The 19,070-nt window shown below is 38.7% G+C and overlaps 1 protein-coding gene across 2 annotated transcripts in view; it reads left to right on the plus strand.

The window, feature by feature from the left end:
• Nucleotides 1–8,541, plus strand: part of LOC307259141 (lysophosphatidylcholine acyltransferase 1) — a 28,681-nt gene extending 20,140 nt beyond the window's left edge. For both annotated transcript variants that reach the window (XM_080038879.1, XM_080038880.1), the window contains 11 exons: nt 23–135; nt 330–390; nt 855–913; nt 3,136–3,170; nt 4,420–4,474; nt 4,585–4,667; nt 5,491–5,616; nt 6,230–6,383; nt 6,706–6,804; nt 7,323–7,464; nt 7,935–8,541. In XM_080038879.1, coding sequence (XP_079895005.1) covers nt 23–135; nt 330–390; nt 855–913; nt 3,136–3,170; nt 4,420–4,474; nt 4,585–4,667; nt 5,491–5,616; nt 6,230–6,383; nt 6,706–6,804; nt 7,323–7,464; nt 7,935–8,164 — 1,157 coding nt within the window. In that variant the 3' untranslated portion in view covers nt 8,165–8,541. The remainder of the gene's footprint in view (nt 1–22; nt 136–329; nt 391–854; nt 914–3,135; nt 3,171–4,419; nt 4,475–4,584; nt 4,668–5,490; nt 5,617–6,229; nt 6,384–6,705; nt 6,805–7,322; nt 7,465–7,934) is intronic.
• The last annotated feature ends 10,529 nt before the right edge of the window (nt 8,542–19,070 follow it).

The raw sequence follows: 19,070 nt of genomic DNA on the forward strand, positions 1-19,070 counted from the left end.
GTTTGCTTTTCTCCGCTCGTAGCTTTGATAAAGTACATCAGGCCAGTGTTTGTGTCGCGGTCAGACCAGGACTCCAGAAAGAAGACTGTAGAGGAGATCAAACGCAGAGCGCACTCTGGAGGGGAATGGCCTCAGGTAAATTGATGGAACAATGATTCTGCACCCTCGCATATGCAGTTGTAGGCACACATACTATGCAGTTGTAGGCACACATACTACGCACACACAACAGCATCTGATGCCAACATTAACTGACATTATTTGAAATCAACATCTATGGTGGCAGTTGTTTTTTCTCTAACATGTGAACCATGTCTTGTGTTCTACAGATCATGATTTTTCCAGAGGGAACATGCACCAATCGATCCTGCCTAATCACCTTTAAGCCAGGTAAAGCTTCTTCTGCCATCAATTTACTTCAAATTCAGCTTTCCTCTCTCTCGCTCTCTCTCTCTCTCTCTCTGCTCTCTCTGCTCTATCTCTCTCTCTCTGCCTTTGAAGTCATGCTGCCAGCTGTTTACTCATAGCAGCATGCACTGATATTTCCAACTCAACCTTGTCTGACATTGAGTTTGTTACTGACTTTCCAGAAGAAAACATTTCTGGTATACATAACACACACAAGTATGAAATAGGGTTGTGCGATTGGATGCATTTATGACTGATGGGACTTTATTTGGAAGATGAATAAATAATGGTGCTTTTTGGCTGACAGAACATTTTTATTTTGGGAGCAATTTGTCAAAAGTAATTTGTGTTCAAATGTATGTGCTCTTCTTCCCAATACCCAGTTCATTGTTTATGCAGATACTTTGAATTGAAATATATATTTTATTTCTTTTTGACTCTTGCAGGGGCCTTCATCCCAGCTGTACCAGTGCAGCCTGTGGTGATTCGTTACCCTAATAAGATGGTGAGATTTGATACACACCTTAATGACCTAAATACATGTTGAAAAATCTATCTAATATATCTCCTAACTGTGGCTAACTGTGTGACAAAATATAAACATTATTGTTCAAACACTTGTTTGCATGAAGATGAATCAGTGGCCCACTGCCAGTGTTCAGATTGTATTATACGCTTCAGAGAACATGTATACATCATCAACATATGGGGAGTGCATATTATGCTAAGTTGAATTCAAAACCAAATAGTGTAAGTGGTAGGAGATTGGATCACATGGAAGGGCCTGCAATATTTAAATGTACATGCTCCATTTTGCTGTGTCTGTAGGTATGTTATGCATGATGTCCTGTAGCCCACCTGGCATTCTGCCAGTCTCACTCAGCAACTAGATAAAGATTTTGCCGGTCACATGGTGATAAGAAACATATTGCAGATACATATTTATAGTATCCATGAAGTAGAAATTGTTCCGAGTTATGCAGGAGCATTTCGCAAACTCAGCAGATTTCCATACACAATGAGATCCGTGTGGTGATCCTTACCGCATTGGGCAATTTCTGAAGCTCTGATGGTTGTGTCTGTGTGGACTATTTTGTAGGATGTATTATCTGAAGTTGTGTGAAATCAAAACTGTGTAGGCCTACTCCGAGTGTATGAAAAGCCGACCATCAGAGTGAGGGGGGGGCCACGAGTTTGCTCAAACATCACATTTTCAGACTTCTGGAAGGCATTTATAGTTGCACTCAGTTGTTTACACTTCACGCGAAAGAAATGGTTGTATAACAAATTAGAAAAGAAGTACAGATAAGAGTTCAAAGCATGGCTCCTATTTGGAAGTACAGGTCACCACCTACTGTAGGGTAATTGAACAAGGCATTGGCAATCGGTTAATAGGCGGAACTTGAATTTAGAAACTAACATATCAGAAATATAAAATATGTCAGTGTCAGCATTTTAGGTAAAAGCACAATCACACTAGTAATGGCTGCATGGTGCTTTGTTTACTATTGCCGGCTCTCATGCTTCACTCCACTGCAGCGGTCCACACATACATACATATCGTGTGGGTCTGTAGTCTGTTTTAACTGTTTGCACTTATTAAATGCAACATGCATTAAGGCCTTTGCACACCGGGCGCATTTTATTCGTGCGATTAATCCGTTAATTAACGAACGTATACAGAGTCAATACAAGCCTCCACACCAGCGCCGTCATTTCACATCGCAAATTTGCGTTTTTAATTTTTTCGAACTGAGTTTGATTTTTCTGGGACGTCGCTTCTTAAAGTGAGACTCGACAAAATTCACATTTCAAAACATTCGCTTTTACGTTGCGTTTATTCGCGTCGCGCCCGGTGTGCAAAAGCCTTTAGGCTGATGAGCTAACAGCAGGAATTGTATAATTGCTAAAAGTTCTATGTAAACCATTGAATAAAGTGGGGAAAAAAGGATATAAAGCTTTAAAGGAGCAACCAGTGATTCTGGAGAACGCTTGTTCTGTAGCTAGTAACATTTACAGAGCCTAGGCTCTGTATTGGTATGGACAGATAGCAGATTGCAAGGATATCTTCAATGATTTGGGAAAAAAGTGATTTTGACGACTGAGAAAGCTTTTTGCTCGTTCAAGTTTCAATAAATATGTGTTTGCCAGAAGGTCACACGTTCTACTGCTCAATACAAGTTGAGTTTGTCAATTAAAGTCATGTGTGCCTGCTATTCTGTATGGATTGGTCTCTTGATTCTCTAGATAACTACTCGCAGTCCAATGAAGTGTATTTAGTTGCAGTCGTTTAAGAAAATAATTCAATGAAGCGTGCCGAGAAACTTTCTGATGCCCTGACTGGGGATCTGATTAATCATGATATGACTCAAAATGCAAGTCCAAAGCATTGCTCAGGCTTGTTTTTAGTAAGGCGGTGGAAAATCCACTTTTAACCAGGGACACCGTGAAAAGGATTTGTTAGTAAATCCAGCAAACCTGTACTGTCTTGTACTGAAGGAGATGCTGCTTAGATGCTTCACAAATGTAACCTAAGTCAATTTCACTGTGTTGACATGAACTGCAGTGACACCGGTATTCCCCACTATTTGCAGTAATCTGAATTCAGAAATATCTATGCAGAGTTCTGTTGAGGAGACCTTTGTTAAACAATGTATCCTATAAATATTTAAATATCAGTTTTTATTTTAATTTGTAGTATGTCTTGATTTCATGTGCTTTTAACAGGACTCCATCACATGGACCTGGCAAGGACCTGGAGCGTAAGTTCCCTTGTTTTTTCATTTTTTGATGTGTATCACTTTCCACTTACTGTTAAAATTCAGTACAACATGTATCTGTGTTCAATGTCTTCTTTATTTAAATACAAAAATAAACCCATATATTACACATTAATGTTTAAACTTATTATTTTGTGGTGATGCTGTTTGTGTTCTTCACAACATTTATCACAGAAATTATTGATTAAATAATTTAGAATAAATAAATGGTTAGAAACCATTCACTCATGCAACATCTGGCTCCACACAATTAACCATTATTCAACCTTGTGGGAAAAAATAACTAAAATAGAAATTGAATGGAAATTAAGATTTTCTGTAGCCTTAGTGATTTGTGTATTTAATATTTGTTTTAGTTATTTTAAAATGTTACACTCACTTTCATGTATCATAGTAAAGGTTGTGTCTGATTCATTATACAGCTCCGATGCAGCCTACTATTTATAAAAACTACAATGAGATCTCAAATAGACTGGAAGCAGATTAGCTCTGGCTTGAGGAGACACACTGTCCTTGTTCTCTTTCTCTGCCATGTTCTCAGAATACTATGTCCTGTTTTAGTTTGGCTTCCATCATTATGCTCTTATGTCTGAGAACAGTTGGCTGTTCCCTGCTCGACTGAGCAGAACTATATACTATTTTGACTAAATCTCTGAGACAGACACAAGCATTTGCAGGTATTATTATGAAGTTACATTTCTTCCGAAACATGTCACAATACGTTTAATGAAAATACCACATTGGGAAATGTTTTCATATCCTTTGCTCTAAATCTCTGAATTGAGTTAAATGCATTGCGTTCTTAAAGGTGGAGTTAGCAATTCTGGAGAATGCTTGTTGACAAAATAACTTTTGTCAAAATCAGCGAATATCTCTTCGCGATCCACAACCTGTCTGTACTGTGTGTGTGCTGAAGAGAAACCTGGTAATAATCCAGCCTAGGCTATGTTAACAGACCTGTTGCTAGCTACGGTGGGCCCCCTTTGTTTAAATTGCAGTTTACAGAGCATATGATGCGTATTAATTAAGAATGTTTTTTCTAAGTATACATAAAGTACTGACTGGTAACGTGAGGAGAAATTCACTGATTTTGGAAAAAAAGTGATTTTGTCAACAAGTGTTCTCCAGAATCACTAACTACACCTTTTTAAATGACGTGAAACAATACAAATCACTTGGTTATGTCTGTATTCATTCATTGTTGTTGATGTGCTCCTTTTTTATTATCCAGGTTTGAAATTTTGTGGCTGACCCTCTGCCAGCTGCACAACGAGTTTGTGATCGAGGTAAGTCTGAAATTATAAAATAATATATTTGTCAATCGTAAATCAGATAAACTGTATTATTATTTTTGTGAATACACACTTTTAATTAAAAACTTTTTCTCTCCTTGAAGTACCTTCCTATCTACACACCGTCAGAGGAGGAGAAAAATAACCCTGCTCTCTTTGCTACCAATGTGAGACGTATCCTGGCTAAGTAAGTAAATGTATGATATGTGGCTGTTCCTCACTTTGAATGCACACAAAGCAAAGTGGACAATTTAGAGCTATTAGTTTTGTCACTTATACAACATGAAGGGTTTTCTACAGGTCCCTCACTGTGGCTTTGGTCTGAAAGTGGTGTACAGGTTATACAGGCAGATATGAGTTGTACGTGTACCACCAATTCTACACTGTTTCAGTGTGGTTCATGAACATTGGATTTAAACTGTTTTTTAAACATTTTAATTTGGTTTCCTCTCCATGAGCATTAAAGCTATAGTGTGTAACCTTTTCATATGAACAAATGTCGGTTACATTCAAGCCATTTCCAAATGAGTTGACACAATGTTGATTTAGCCTATCAGCTCCACAAAACACACTCTGTATTTTGCAGTATGCAGGATCTCAAGAAGAAATGTTTCAGTTGTCGATTCTACTACTAAGAAAAAACCTAGACGTTCAGTAAAAGGAACAAAACCCCATCACCGAAGGCGTACCTTATGTAGATGTGTTGACAGTGTTGTTGTAATTCCTCTGAATTCCTCATGGGGGTGACAGAAGTCACGCACTATAGCGTAAATTGTGTACGGTTATAAATGTCATCCCATATTGAATATGAGACCTGCACTTGAATATTAATCAAATTCTGTACCTCCCAACATTGTTATCCATAACTTAATATCCTATGCTGAGCTCAGGTCACACAGGCTGTACCTACTGCTGCTGTTCATACACACTACCAGACACTTGGAAATTGTATGCACACATTTGCACACACTGACTTGCAGCCCATTGTCTCTCTTGTGTGCTCTCCTCAGAGCCCTGGGGGTGCCCATCACTGACTATTCATTTGAAGACTGCCAGCTGGCCATGGCAGAAGGCCAGCTGAGACTGCCAGTCGACACCTGTCTGCTGGAGTATGCCAAACTGGTCAGGAGACTGGGGTGAGTCACTCAAAGCTTCCAGTGTGAAATGCTGCCTTCAAAGACAACCAAGGAGAAGTGGGGCAGAAAGGTGTGACAGGGCAAACATACTCACCAAACACAGCATGGACTCTCATCCAGTTTCTACCAGCGTACCTTTGTTGTGAATTCCAGCAAATGCAGCTAGGCGAGTGTGTTTGTCACTGCACTGTTAGTGATTCACTCACGTTGGTCAGTTGTTTGTTGATGGGCTAGTGTGAGCTTCAAACACAGTACAGGTTCTTGGTGAAACTCCATGCCACTGGCAACAACCATGTATATTGGAGCAGGCTCATGACTCCACTTCCTCCCCTGGTTCAGGAGTTGGCAGTGACAATGACTGTGAATGGGGGAGGGAAAAATGTGTACAATTTGGAAAAAAATTCTGCCAACACCTCAATATAATTTTTTACCACAACAACCTACAGTAGACGTCTTTTTTAGAGGAATTGATACAACTCAGACTACAACAAAAACTGTCTTGAAAAATGACTCGATAGTTTCTTTTTATTTTTGTATTATGGCCTTTCTAAATGTCCTTGCACTATGACCAAATCATTTATTATCATTACGTTTGCATACCTTGCTCTTGCAGGCTAAAACCCCACAACACGGAGAAGGTTTTGCAAGACTTTGGGAACCGAGCCAGGAAGCTGGAGGGACAGAAGCTAAACTTGGACGACTTTGCTCAGTTTCTGGATGTGCCAGTTTCAGACATGCTGCGAGACATGTTTGCCCTTTTTGAAGAGGTATAGACAGACGGGTATAGTGCACTAGCACTTTGGCTCCCCAGACTTTCTCAATTACTTACTAACTTGCATTCTGATGTCTTTTGCAATAGGTCATGCTTTTGTTCCCTGCAAATGTAAACCTGCTATTCAATAACTTGCTTTTTATTCAGGGATACATTTGCAGTTTAGTACACAAACAAACAAACACGTTTTACTGCAGCGATAGGTTCATGTCCTAAGCAGCAGTCAACTGCAGCTACTTGTGCGAATTACATGAGTCTCGCTCGCATTCTCTCTCTTCATCTTTCATAACGTGTTGTTTTTCTCTTGTTTTTTCCAGCATGAAGATAACTGCATGGATATCAGAGAATATGTGATCGCCTTATCTGTCGTATGCAGACCTGCCAAAACTCTGGAAACTATGAAATTGGCCTTCAAGGTATGTTCATTTCCACGCTTAACGCTCATCCAACCAGCAGTTTTCTTCCCTTGCTCATAGGATCAGCATGACATTTACCATGTTAAAATTCAAGTTACCGTCTTGTTTTTTGCATTGCACAGTAATTAAATACCATCAATAATGCGTACCGTACTGACATGTTAAATGGTTGTTTGTTCTCCCTCATGTTCATGCTCAGATATGCATTTCATAACATCAGATTAAATGGGCATTCAAGGGTCATCATTGCCACCAATCGGTTGTTGGGAATGCATGAAAAGCAAAAGAGTTCAAGTTTGTGTCAGCTTCATATTTCTTCCTTGAATTGCTTTTTTTCAGAATTGTTTAAGCCTTAATCATAACCAATCTAGCACAGATTTATAATTTATAATAACTATCATTTCAGAAAAAGGGCAGCCATATTGTACAGGCTCCTAATATGAAAACTCAGTCAGAGTGGCATGCTTAAAGTCAAGTCAAACACAGGTGACATTTGTCCTTTGTTGTATCTTGTCCAGATGTTTGAGGCAGAGGAGGACGGTGCCATCACAGAGAGGGAGCTGGCAGTTATCCTGAAGACGGCTTTAGGAGTGACTCACCTCAGTGTGTCACGTCTGTTTACTGCCATCGACACTGAAGACACAGGGAAGACCACATTTGGTAAGACCCTAAATTAAGTCAACCCCCCCTGGGGCCGTACCACAAATCAACAACATCTTTCTAAATATGTAATGTGGGGAGTTAGTTGCATGATAGTAAGCATCAGAAAAGAGCTAGACATATGTATCAATCCAAAGGATATTGTCATTTAAGTTTGATCAACTTTACACAAATTCAGTTTAGATAAGGTGGGCTGTGCTCTCCTGATTAGACATTAAGTATTTTGAACCAATCACGGCAGTTTTCTCCCCGAAAGTTCTATAAAAAAAATCACTGGTGCCATGGCGACCGTTTGACAGCCACACAGTCCTGTCAAACAGTCTCAACAGTAAAAAAGCTGTTTATTTAACACAAATTGTTTCATTTTAGACCAGGTATACAGAGGTTTTAAGGCCAATCTGTCCATCTCTTGTAAACTGTTGTTTTAATGTTGCCTTTGTCTCTGGCACCCCCTTGTGGTCTCTCCGCAGATAAGTTCAGAAGCTTTGTGCAGCAGCACCCAGACTTTGCAGAGGACTACCTGTACACAGAGAACGCTTGCCTCCACAGCAGTCCCTGCCACGCGCACCAAAGGAAGAGCAGCCCGTCTCCCCAAACCCCGCAAGGCACTGCCACCGCCAAAACAGCTAACGGTATCTGCCCCGACTTCAGCCCCAATGACCATGGCACAATAGATGGACTCCTCAAGAAACACAATTAAAATGGTTTAAATGTAGTGGGAGGGAGCTCACACCTCTCCTGGTGAGAGGCTGTTGTGTGTGGCGTGGGGCTAGCTAGTAAGGGACTACATTTCATTAACCACAAATACAGAAATGAACCAGTTTACCTTATAATTTTTTATTATTAGTGTACAATAGGGATTATTTTCAGCCTTGTAACAGTTAATTGTGTGAGATATTTCTTCTTTTCTTTTTCTTCTTTTTTTACTGCAAATATTTTGAAAATGCCATTCAGATACGATGCTTGAATACTTGAAGGACAAGCACTTATGAAAATTCCTGGGGCAATTATTATTTTATTTTTTTCTTCTCCAACATCAAACTAACTGTGCATGTTTTTAACACAAGGGGAAGACAGAAAAACACAAGCCCTGGACATTGAAAACACTTTTTTTTTTGTGAAATCTTGTATTTGAGTCTTTTTTTATTTTCAACTTTAACCTTTTTCCTTCTCTTTAATGTTAGCTGCCTTTCTACCTGAAAGTGCAGAATGCATGGGCTCCTGTACTGAGGATTATTCATCTACAGAAGGGAGGCCTGAGGGACCGGTGACAATTATGTGACTACGTTTGACTAAACTGCTTAGCCACTGTAGCCACATTTGAGGTCAACTCAGGTTCCTGTGAGTTGATGGTTATCACTGATATGAGCCTGTTATATATAAGTATAAATACAATGATATATTTGATTTAGCTCAGGGTTCAGTGACAAAAATGAAAAAATGTAACTCGTATGATGTCATCATTTTTGACACTGACTGGGTTGCGCGCATGTCTTTTTTTCTAAGAAAATCCGTAATCTTCTGCCCAGTCCTTTGTCATTCACACGGACTTCAAAGTTTTTTACGTTAGGTTAGCAAAAGTGTCTTTTTTTTCTTACTATCCTTTTTTCTTTTTTAAGTGTTGAAATCACACACCGTGGACCAAAAATGCATTGGGTGATGTAATGTCGCTCGTCATGTTTGTACTGTCGTTTCTTTCAGTCAGTGGTGTAATGGCAACAAGGGGGAAACTCATGTGTGGCCATTGAAAGCACATACGGTTAGGTGGCTATGTTAGGTATTCTAAAATCAAGGTCATACTAGTTCCCTTCTCTGACATCTTTACAATTTTCTCAGCATATCCATCCATCCGTCTGAAGTTCTCACTGCTCTGGCGTGTGTTGAAGGCTGTAATATTTAAAGACTGGCCCCTCAGTCATATGTCAATTTGACCTTCACAATCTTTTTCAGATGTGCTTGGACATTTTTATTCACTTAGTCACATTTTAAATATTCCAAGCACCTTTTACATGTTATCACTTGTGAGGGGCCACTCTGGAAAAGACAAACTTTCCACTTTGGCGATGTGTATGCCTTGTTCGTAGTTTTAGCCAATGGTGGTCGAAATTTGGAGGGAAAATATTTGTCACTAAATGTGATTTATTTACCATTTTTAAATGATTGATTTTAAGATCATCTTACCGTGTTTGATATTGAGAAGATTTCCCCAGTCATTTGACATAAAGAAATGTTATCTTCACATTTTATTTTAAATGAATTACAATCAACTTTTGCATGTGTTGACATAACGTGTTACACACAATGCTTATTTCAATCATTTGCCAACAAATCCTTGGCTCATATTATTCTTCTTTCTGTCTGGAAGCGCACACGCAATGAAAATTCAATTATGCAGGAACTTCTCTCAAAATGTACAGTTATTTATAATGTAATCTTATAAGACAACTAATTGCTAAAGGGAATACCTATCGTGAGCAGATGAATTGAAGTGCATTGGAATCTGTTTTTAGCCAGTTGTACTTGGGATCCGTGCATTCATGGTTTGATCCTGTTTTTTTTCCTTTATGGATATCAGTACGGATATCAGATCATATTAGGATTTACAACTTATGGTTTGTGTGTTTTTTTTTTTTTCTACAATTCCTCATTGTGTCGGAGAGCCTCACATTTCCCGCCACATTCCATGACCATGCATATTGTACATGTATTCCTGTTACGGCTTTCAGTGGAGCAATATTTCACAATCTCTTAAGCCTTCTCAAGATGTATGCTTTTGAAGAGTTCACATATGTATTTTGAATATTCCGAATGCGGGACATTTTGTGAATTTGATATACGTATATGAATGATTTTTTTATTTTCACTGCCATGACTAAAGATCTGTGATCTTATCTCCTCTGCAGATTGTATTGATGGTGACAAATGAGCAACATTCTTTTTTGTTTCCCTTTTTGTAATATATACTGCAATTGTTCTGTGACGTATTCCTCCTACACAGTGTACAGATTTATCGTTGGTATATTATGACAATAATCGCTGAGTTGATTGCTAAGAAACAAAAATGCAGATTTCTTATGGAAACCGATAGCCTTGAATCTATAGAATTTTTATGCTAAAAAAAAGAGAATGTATAGACAATCTTTGTCACCCGTGGACATTTTTCCGAAGATATCATGGTTCTCAAATGTACACTTTTTATCCTCTCTGAATTATCACTCCATTGACTTTTCCATGTTTAACGCTTAAGGCAAAGCAGGTTGAAATCAGCGTAGTGCGAGTCTGTCAGGCCTTGAGGTGAAGTCTGCCACCACATGACGGGCCACATCGCACTGAACACTCTCTACTGTACGTTTACTGTACGCACATAATGTTATATCACAATCTTAAGTACTTCTCCCCTTACTACCTTTTTAACTTAAATGTATTTGTGCTTGCACTTTAGATTATTTTATCACATTGCTGTAAAGCATGTTACGTTTGTAGGTTACAATATTCTATTAATATGAAAAAAGTGTTTTTGCATTCATAATCCTGCAGCGACAATGTGAGCACAGAGGAAATTAGAGATCTCATATCAAAGGAAGCTGTTCCTTGCCCTACATTTGTTTCCGTACTGTGAAACGAGATTGGTTAGTTTTAACCCACTTTTAAGACCTACTTTCTTGCTTTGTTTTAAAGATTGTGGAAATGATGTAGCTTGAAATGACTTTGTTAACTCGTAGAACTTGGCCACAAGATTTGAATGACTAAAAGCTATTTGCACCGTGGAATGGATAAGTATTAAATGTACTCCTTAGTGATGTGATTTTACATCAGGAGAATAATTATACAACTAACCCTGTAAGTATAAAGAACCATATTGTTTGTGTAAAAACAGGTGCAGAATGTGATTTCACCTGAAACAATGAATTGATATTTCAAGACCTGACCCATAATGCAATGTATTAAGCCACAGTAACCCTTCATGAAGTTGTATTTATTTATTACCTTTTGTGCATCTACAGGTTGATATATTTCAACGGCAAGTCAAATATGTAAATGTATTTAATAATATTTACATCAAGAACACGTCCTCATTAGGGCTGTATGGAAATATTGGGGCCATCTGTTTTCTCACTTCCTTTCCTTTACATTTCTTTATATACCTTAGTAGAGGTCAACCTCATTTCTGCTATCGATCTGAGAAAATGTAAACCTGCGAGATAAACTTGTATTTATGCTACTGCTGCCTGCTTACCACAGTTTGTCCAGCAGTGAGCTCAAGACGAAGGACTTGTGCACTCTCAAAGAGCGATAGTGTCTTTCCGATGGCTTATTGTCTGTGGACCGAGAAAAAACTGAACTCCTTGTCTGTTCGCTGTAGCTTTACTTCCTGTCTTTTTTCTATACTCAACAGGTTTTATTTTATTAATGCATTTTGATGAAGAGTCATTGCTGCAAGCTACTTTGAATTTGTCTGTCCGGGACTGCTATGATATAACTTGTTAATGTGACTCTTGGATTGAATTAAAAAGAAATGTTAACACACGGCTGTGTCCCTCGCCAGGGTTATTGACGTGTGTGTTTGTGTGTGTGTGTGTGTGTGTGTGTGTGCGCGCGCGCGTTTGCATGGTGCAGAGCTGGAACGTGTTGTGAGTTTCGTTTATGGGGCGTGCTAGATAGATTCCAGTCTTTATTCCTTTAAATAGATAGATTTCTATTTCACGGTCAAAGCAATTGTATTGAACTATGGTACAGGCAAGTAGTCAATTTAACCCATTCATTCTTTACTTTCATAGGATGTGTTTTGATTGACATTGATGGCCAAAAGACTACTGTCCAACAAATGCATCAGCCACCTTACTGCTTGAAACCAAATTAATTCTGCTTCTTCAGTTTACAAGTGAAAAAACATTCATTTAAAGAGTTACACATATATCCCTTACTGTATGTCTACAGTAACCATGTTCCCTTCCTCACCTGCTGCCTAATTGCATAAATGTCTCCCTCTTGAGGTAGCATTGTAGCTGTACAATATTGAGTGCAATTGCATCAGGTATACAGTATGGAAGGAGTTCATATATCTGCTTTCATGAAATAGCTATGGTGTTCTTAATTTGTATTTCAGGAGATGCAGGTTTCATGTATGAGAAGGATCCTGGCAGAAGGAATCCAATGTCATCAATATTAGTGGACGTGACTGTCAATACCTTTTGTAAGTGAAATGTCTATGATAATATTATGTGGATTGAAATTGGCAAGTTGAGTCGATCACTAATCAAGCTCTCCTTTGCTAGGCCTTTCTTTGTTTCCATTGATTGTGTGTTGATGTTTATAGATGATCTGTCCGTCACTGTCTTACAGAACTCCACCGTGTGTATTTATTATGCAAAGTATTTTTATGACAGTGATTGAAGGATTTCCACCTGCGATACAGTACTTTTGTTCTCATTGTGCATGTGTGTTGTTTTGTTGTTGTTGTTGTTGTTGTTGTTGTTGCTATCTTTAATGTGAAGATAGAGACATGTGTGCAATATTCTGGACTTTAATCAGCTAAGCTGTACCTCCATGGCTTGTCCCGCCTCAAAGTCCATAGCTTTGGTCCAGACTAAGTATCTCTACAAACCTGGGATGGTTTCTTATGAAGCTTTGTAGAAGCACACATGGTGTCCATATCCCAAAGATGTTAAAACAAGACATTGACTAATGACTATACTGTATTGGTACAAACTGTCATCATATCAACTACTCTATAAGTGTATATAAGGATTATAATGCCTCGTGTAACAGGGGGGTAGCTGCTCTCATTCCTGGCATGTAACTTGAAGTAAAGTGTGGCCTTTATCCTTTTAACTCCATATAGTGATATAGTTTGAAGTGAGCACTTCTGAATGAAACACGAAGCTCAAGTTTGGAGGATGTATGCTTCATAAAGGCTTAGGATTACATCATGTGTACAATATGCAATGCCCTAATTGTCTTGTACCCCTTTTACACACGTAGCAGCATACATTGACTAAGCTAAGCCAACCAGCCCCTGCAGGTGACATGCCCTCACTTATGCCTTCACATCCACAACCTACTGAGATTCTACAGCTGGGGTGGAAAAGGTGAGAGCCTCAGTTTTCAGTGATGAGAAAGATACAGCAATTGGCCAACAGACACAGAACTAATGAAAAACCTACCCACACCGTTTTGACTTGTTGTCTTTACTATTTTACCATTCCTTCCATCTCCCTTCTTCACCTGGTTCCTGCTCTTTCTCCTCCTCTTCTCTCTCTAGGCCTCAGCTGCTGCAATTTATGAAAACAAGACAATAGATTACATTGGCCCTCATCGTTTGTCCCAACACCCTCACACAACTCATACATCCAGCTCTCTGGCTGCCCATCGACCCCAGCACATTTCTGATATGAGGCCCGTGGCTTGACGGATGATTGCACTGATTGTGCGTTGTGGTTGCTGGGCGGTGTTAAGGATTAGTGGGCGATTGATCACTGCTATTTGCTTTCAAACAACACGCTCTCAAACCTGGACACACGCGCGGATCATAAATCTGTCCGTGGGGAGCGAGCTGATTGTGTTATTTGATGCAATCAGTCCTGTTGTTGGTCTGGGTGTCAGGGCCGATAGCGTTTTAGGCCTGTCAGACATTACAGCTAATGAGATTGTTTAGCCTATTGACAGCAGGGTGGGTGCTCACATCAGGTGGGGTCTATTGAAAGGTGGAGCAAGAAGAGGGGAACTGAAAAAAGGCCAGCAGGTTTCATGGAGAGCAGCAGGAAGGGACTAAGTGTTACACAGTGGAATTATTATTACAGGAGTTAAAGTCCCCGAAAGGTTGGGGAACATACATGAACACAATATTGTCTTTGTAAAGTTCAGTTGCTACTGTTTCAATTGAGTGATCATGTTTTTGTCTGGGCGCTTTGCACTGGTTCTGAAGTGGCCGGGTCTTGTTTTTGATGTCACCAATTAGGATTTAGCAATATTCAAATTGCTATCTGATAACAGTAGTTACAGTGCATACGGAAAGTATTCACAGCGCTTCACTTTTTCCACATTTCGTTATGTTACATCCTGGATAAGGTTGGATTATTTATTTATTTTCAAAACTCTACAAAAAATGACAACTTAAAAAAAGTTTTTTGAGATTTTTGCAGACATCACTTGAACATAAGTATTTACAGCCATTGCGATCAAGCTTGAGATGTTTCTACAGCTTAGTTGGAGTCCACCTGTGGGAAATTCAGTTGTTTGGACATGATTTGGAAAGGCATACACCTGTCTATTCAAGGTCCCACAGATCGAGGCACAGATCTGGGGAAGGGTACTGAAACATTTCTGCTGCTTTAAAGATCCCAATGAGCACAGTAGCCTCCATCATCCGTAAATTGAAGAAGTTTGGAACCACCAGGACTCTTCCTAGAGCTGGCCGTCCCTCTAAACTGAGTGATCGGGGGAGAAGGGCTTTAGTTAGGTAGGTGGCCAATTACCCGATGGTCACTCTGACATAGCTCCAGGGTTCCTCTGTGGAGAGAGGAGAACCTTCCAGAAGGATGACCATGGCTGCAGCACTCCACCAATCAGGCCTGTATGGTAGAGTGGCGCCTGGAGTTTGTCAAAAGGCACCTGAAAGACTCTCTGACCATGAGAAACACAATGTTCTGGTCTGATGAGACAAAGATCAAACTCTTTGGCATGAATGCCAAGCGTTATGTTCGGAGGATCACCTGACCAATACCATCCCCACAGTGAAGCATGGTGTTGGCAGCATCCTGCTGTGGGGATGTTTTTCAGCGGCATGAACTGGGAGACTATAGGGAAAGATGAATGCAGCGATGTAATGAGATATCCTGGAAGAAAACCTGCTCCAGAGCGCTCTTGATCTCAGACTGGGGCGATGGCTCATCTTTCAACAGGACAACGACCCTTAGCACACAGCCAAGATATCGAAGTCCTAGAGTGGCCCAGCCAGAGCCCAGACTTTAGTCCCATTGAACATCTCTGGAGGGATCTGAAAATGGATGTGCACCGACGCTCCCCATCCAACCTGATGGAGCTTGAGAGGTTCTCTAAAGAGGAATGGGCGAAACTGGCCAAAGATAGGTGTGCCAAGCTTGTGGCTTCATATTCCAAAAGACTTGAGGCTGTAATTGTTGCCAACGGTGCCACAACAAAGTATTGAGCAAAGGCTGTGAATACTTATGTACATATTATATTTTAATTTTTTTATTTTTAAATACATTTTCAAGAATCTCAAACACACTTTTTTAAGTTGCCATTATTGGGTATTATGTGTAGAATTCAGAGGAAAAATTATTTAATCCAGCCTTATTCTAGGCTGTAACATGAAGTGAAGCGCTGTGAATACGTTCTGTATGCACTGTACATGTTTATGTTTATGTTTATTTTATTCCACATACAAAATAGATTTAAAAAAAACATGTAGTAAAAAAAATAAAAAATACATGTGTGGGTGTGGCAGAAACCTGTACAGGCTTATATAGAGCCACACCCAAAATACATTTACATATTAATATTAGCAGATCAGCACACAAGCGCGCACACAAAAAAAAAACACAATATGTATAAATGAGAAAAAAAAACTATGCAAAACAATCAAAGAAATTAAGAACAAAACCCAAGACAATAATAAATAAAAAAAATAAAAAAATACAAATAAAAAAATTAAATAAAAATACAAATTAAAAAAAAATCAGTTTAAATCAGTTAGAACAAATCAAAATGTAGTGATACAAATGATTGTGTTTAAACCAAGCAAGAGGACAATAATGATAAATATATAAATGAAATTCCTGTTTTTAAACTAATTGCTTTTGATAGCATGGAATTCTGCAGTCTCTTAATTGTTTGCTTATGATGCCAGGACACCATGGCCAGGGCTGTACAGTGCGACAGTTTTGATCGCATTTGCTACTGAAATTGATCACGTGCGATGATGAATACAAGTCCAGTCGCACCAGTGCTAATGAGCAGATGCTGTCTGTTTGAGACACAGAGGAGCGCTGCACAACACTGCTTAGAGGGCTCTACATTAAAACTCTCCAAATGCGGGTGAATGTAGTCTTAGGCAAGTAAGTTATTAAGTCTACCCTCCACTTTGGCTGGTGAAAGATGTGTGCTCGGGATCTGTGCTTGTGCGGCGAGATTATAGCGTCTAACTTCACCAACGGTTAAAAACAGGAAGGAGACGGCTCCCTTTACATTAAGGCAGTCAAGTTAGCGCGTGTGCAAACAGAACATTTCCTGTGCGCCTTCACAATAAAAGTCGGTTACTAGCCAAATGCGAGTTGACTTTTATTTTGAAGCAGGTAAGAACAGGAAGTTAGGCCGCTTCACAGCCCTGCAGTCAACAGCAGTAACTATCTATGATAGTAACTGACAAAGATTGACACAACCTATTTAACTTGGCCTAAATTGTATAAATATGTTGACTAATTTATTTAATAGGCTATATGTTCAATGTTTTAAAGTATGGTTTTCATTAAAAGAATGAAATGTTCTAAAAATGTTTGTTATTATTAGCCTAATATAATAATGATATGTTTATAAAAATATATAGGTATAGACATTATTTTTATAGTTCTATGGGGGGGAAATAATTCTGAATCAGCAAAAAAATTGCCATTGGCAGGTTAGACTCTTTTGTCTAAATTGCAATCAGTGCACCCCTATTCATTTTTCTACAATTACTACTGCACACTAGGATATCATATTCATTGAGAATCTCAAATAAAACCAAGATGACATGCTCAAAGGTAATTAGAGCGAAATGCAAGGGTTAAGGTTATGCAAGTTTTCGATCATACTTTGTGTGCTACCAAATTTATTTTTGTGCTACTGAATTTTTTTGCTTGCTAGCACCAGTGCTACCACTTTAAAAAATAAGCGTACAGCCCTGATGGCTGTGGGAAGTAGCGGGGTGCTATTTTTTATTTATTTGTTATGGTGTTTGTGGATGTTATGGGAAATGATTTCATTACTGACACACCAATTTACATATATTTAAATTAAAATTGTATTTAACAACAGTTTTTTGAGGTAGGCTACACGTTTTTCCACGATAAAGGAAAGAAAACAATACAACATACTTGTAAAATGTGGGTAATATGCCAGATTGCAAAAGAAGGCATCAAAATAGAGGTTGTTTCTTAACATTTCTTCCGGGGTAGTCTGTGGGGATTATGTCGCCAAATTGGATTTAAACCATGCAGACCTGCACTGCAGAGAGAATGTGAGGCATGGTACTTAGCATTCACATTAATGTTGTCTTTGAAAGTCTTTTTTTTAAGAGTATTGACCACCATCTGCCTTACCCCCTGTCGTTGCCCTGCAGGATACTGTCAATTAAATCTAAGCAAACTGCATCCACACATTCCTGAGAAAAGATTTAAAAATCAATTAAAAAATGAATACCCAAAAATGAAAAGGAGAAGTTAGTCAAACCTAGTTTTCAGGGTCTTTAGATGACCAGCTTTCAGAACTGTATTCCCACCATTCACGGCTTCATACATATTTTGCAAACAATAACATATAGATGTCTTTGTTGAATTTATTTTGTTGTTCTTAATCTTAAATGAGTCATTTGCTATTAGATAAAATACATAATCAAATGTGATACTAAATGTGATATCTTATGCTTGAATCAAAATCGAGAAACATTATCTTTAGGTATAAGACATGTGGCCGAGTTCCCTCCAGCTTTCGGACAGATCTTTGCTGATCAGTGTCATAACATTTAGTTTTTTTTATTTGGGATTTAAATTAATTTAAAAGGATTCAGATTTCAGAAACAATGAAGAAGAAAAAAAAAACTGATAAAATGATCTCCCAAGGGACTAATTCTACGTAATTTATATTTATAAAAGACATATTTTGGTGTATTTTCACATTATAATATGTCAGCACCTACGTTACATTACATGGTCTATGTGTTGTATTATGTACAATATTACCACAGTCCAATAAATAACACTGGAGGTTAACTAACCTTAAGTGTCATATTCTATTGCAAAGAACGATCCATAATAATGCCCTTACTTTCTATACAAATGAAATACAGTACATTACATTTCAAATGTTACTCTCTTCTAAGGGAACTTATTGTATCAGTGTGTTTTAAATCATTCAAATCTTCATGTGTGTGCCCCAAATATGTACCTCTCACACAATAAAAAAATGAAAGTCATCCAGGAAAATAAATATCAAATCAGCGGAGAAAAGAAAATGCAATGGTGGAAGAGAGAGAGGAGGAGGAACAGATGAAGCAGGATTGAGGAAGGAGGAAGGAGGGAGGGAGGAGAGTGACGGGGATCTGGTGGGGGGGTGTTGTTGATTGTTTCTCATACAAGAGTGGTATTGCAGACGAATCTCCATAGCAGACCACAGGCTTCTCTGAGCTCTGTGTGTCTGTCACTGGAGCCATACAGGGTGGGAGGGCTTTCTTCAACTCATCCGTTCCTGTCATCCTTTTTTTAAATTCTTAAGTCTTTATCATCATATCTTTCTCACACTTTTACATTTCCTTATTCTCTGGGGGGAAAAAATCCCTAAAATCTTGGTCCGAGTCTTAACTTCTCATCGATTCGGTTCTGCGTGAATAT

Source organism: Ammodytes marinus (assembly GCF_949987685.1).
Source record: "Ammodytes marinus genome assembly, chromosome: 13".
NCBI classification, from domain to species: domain Eukaryota; kingdom Metazoa; phylum Chordata; class Actinopteri; order Uranoscopiformes; family Ammodytidae; genus Ammodytes; species Ammodytes marinus.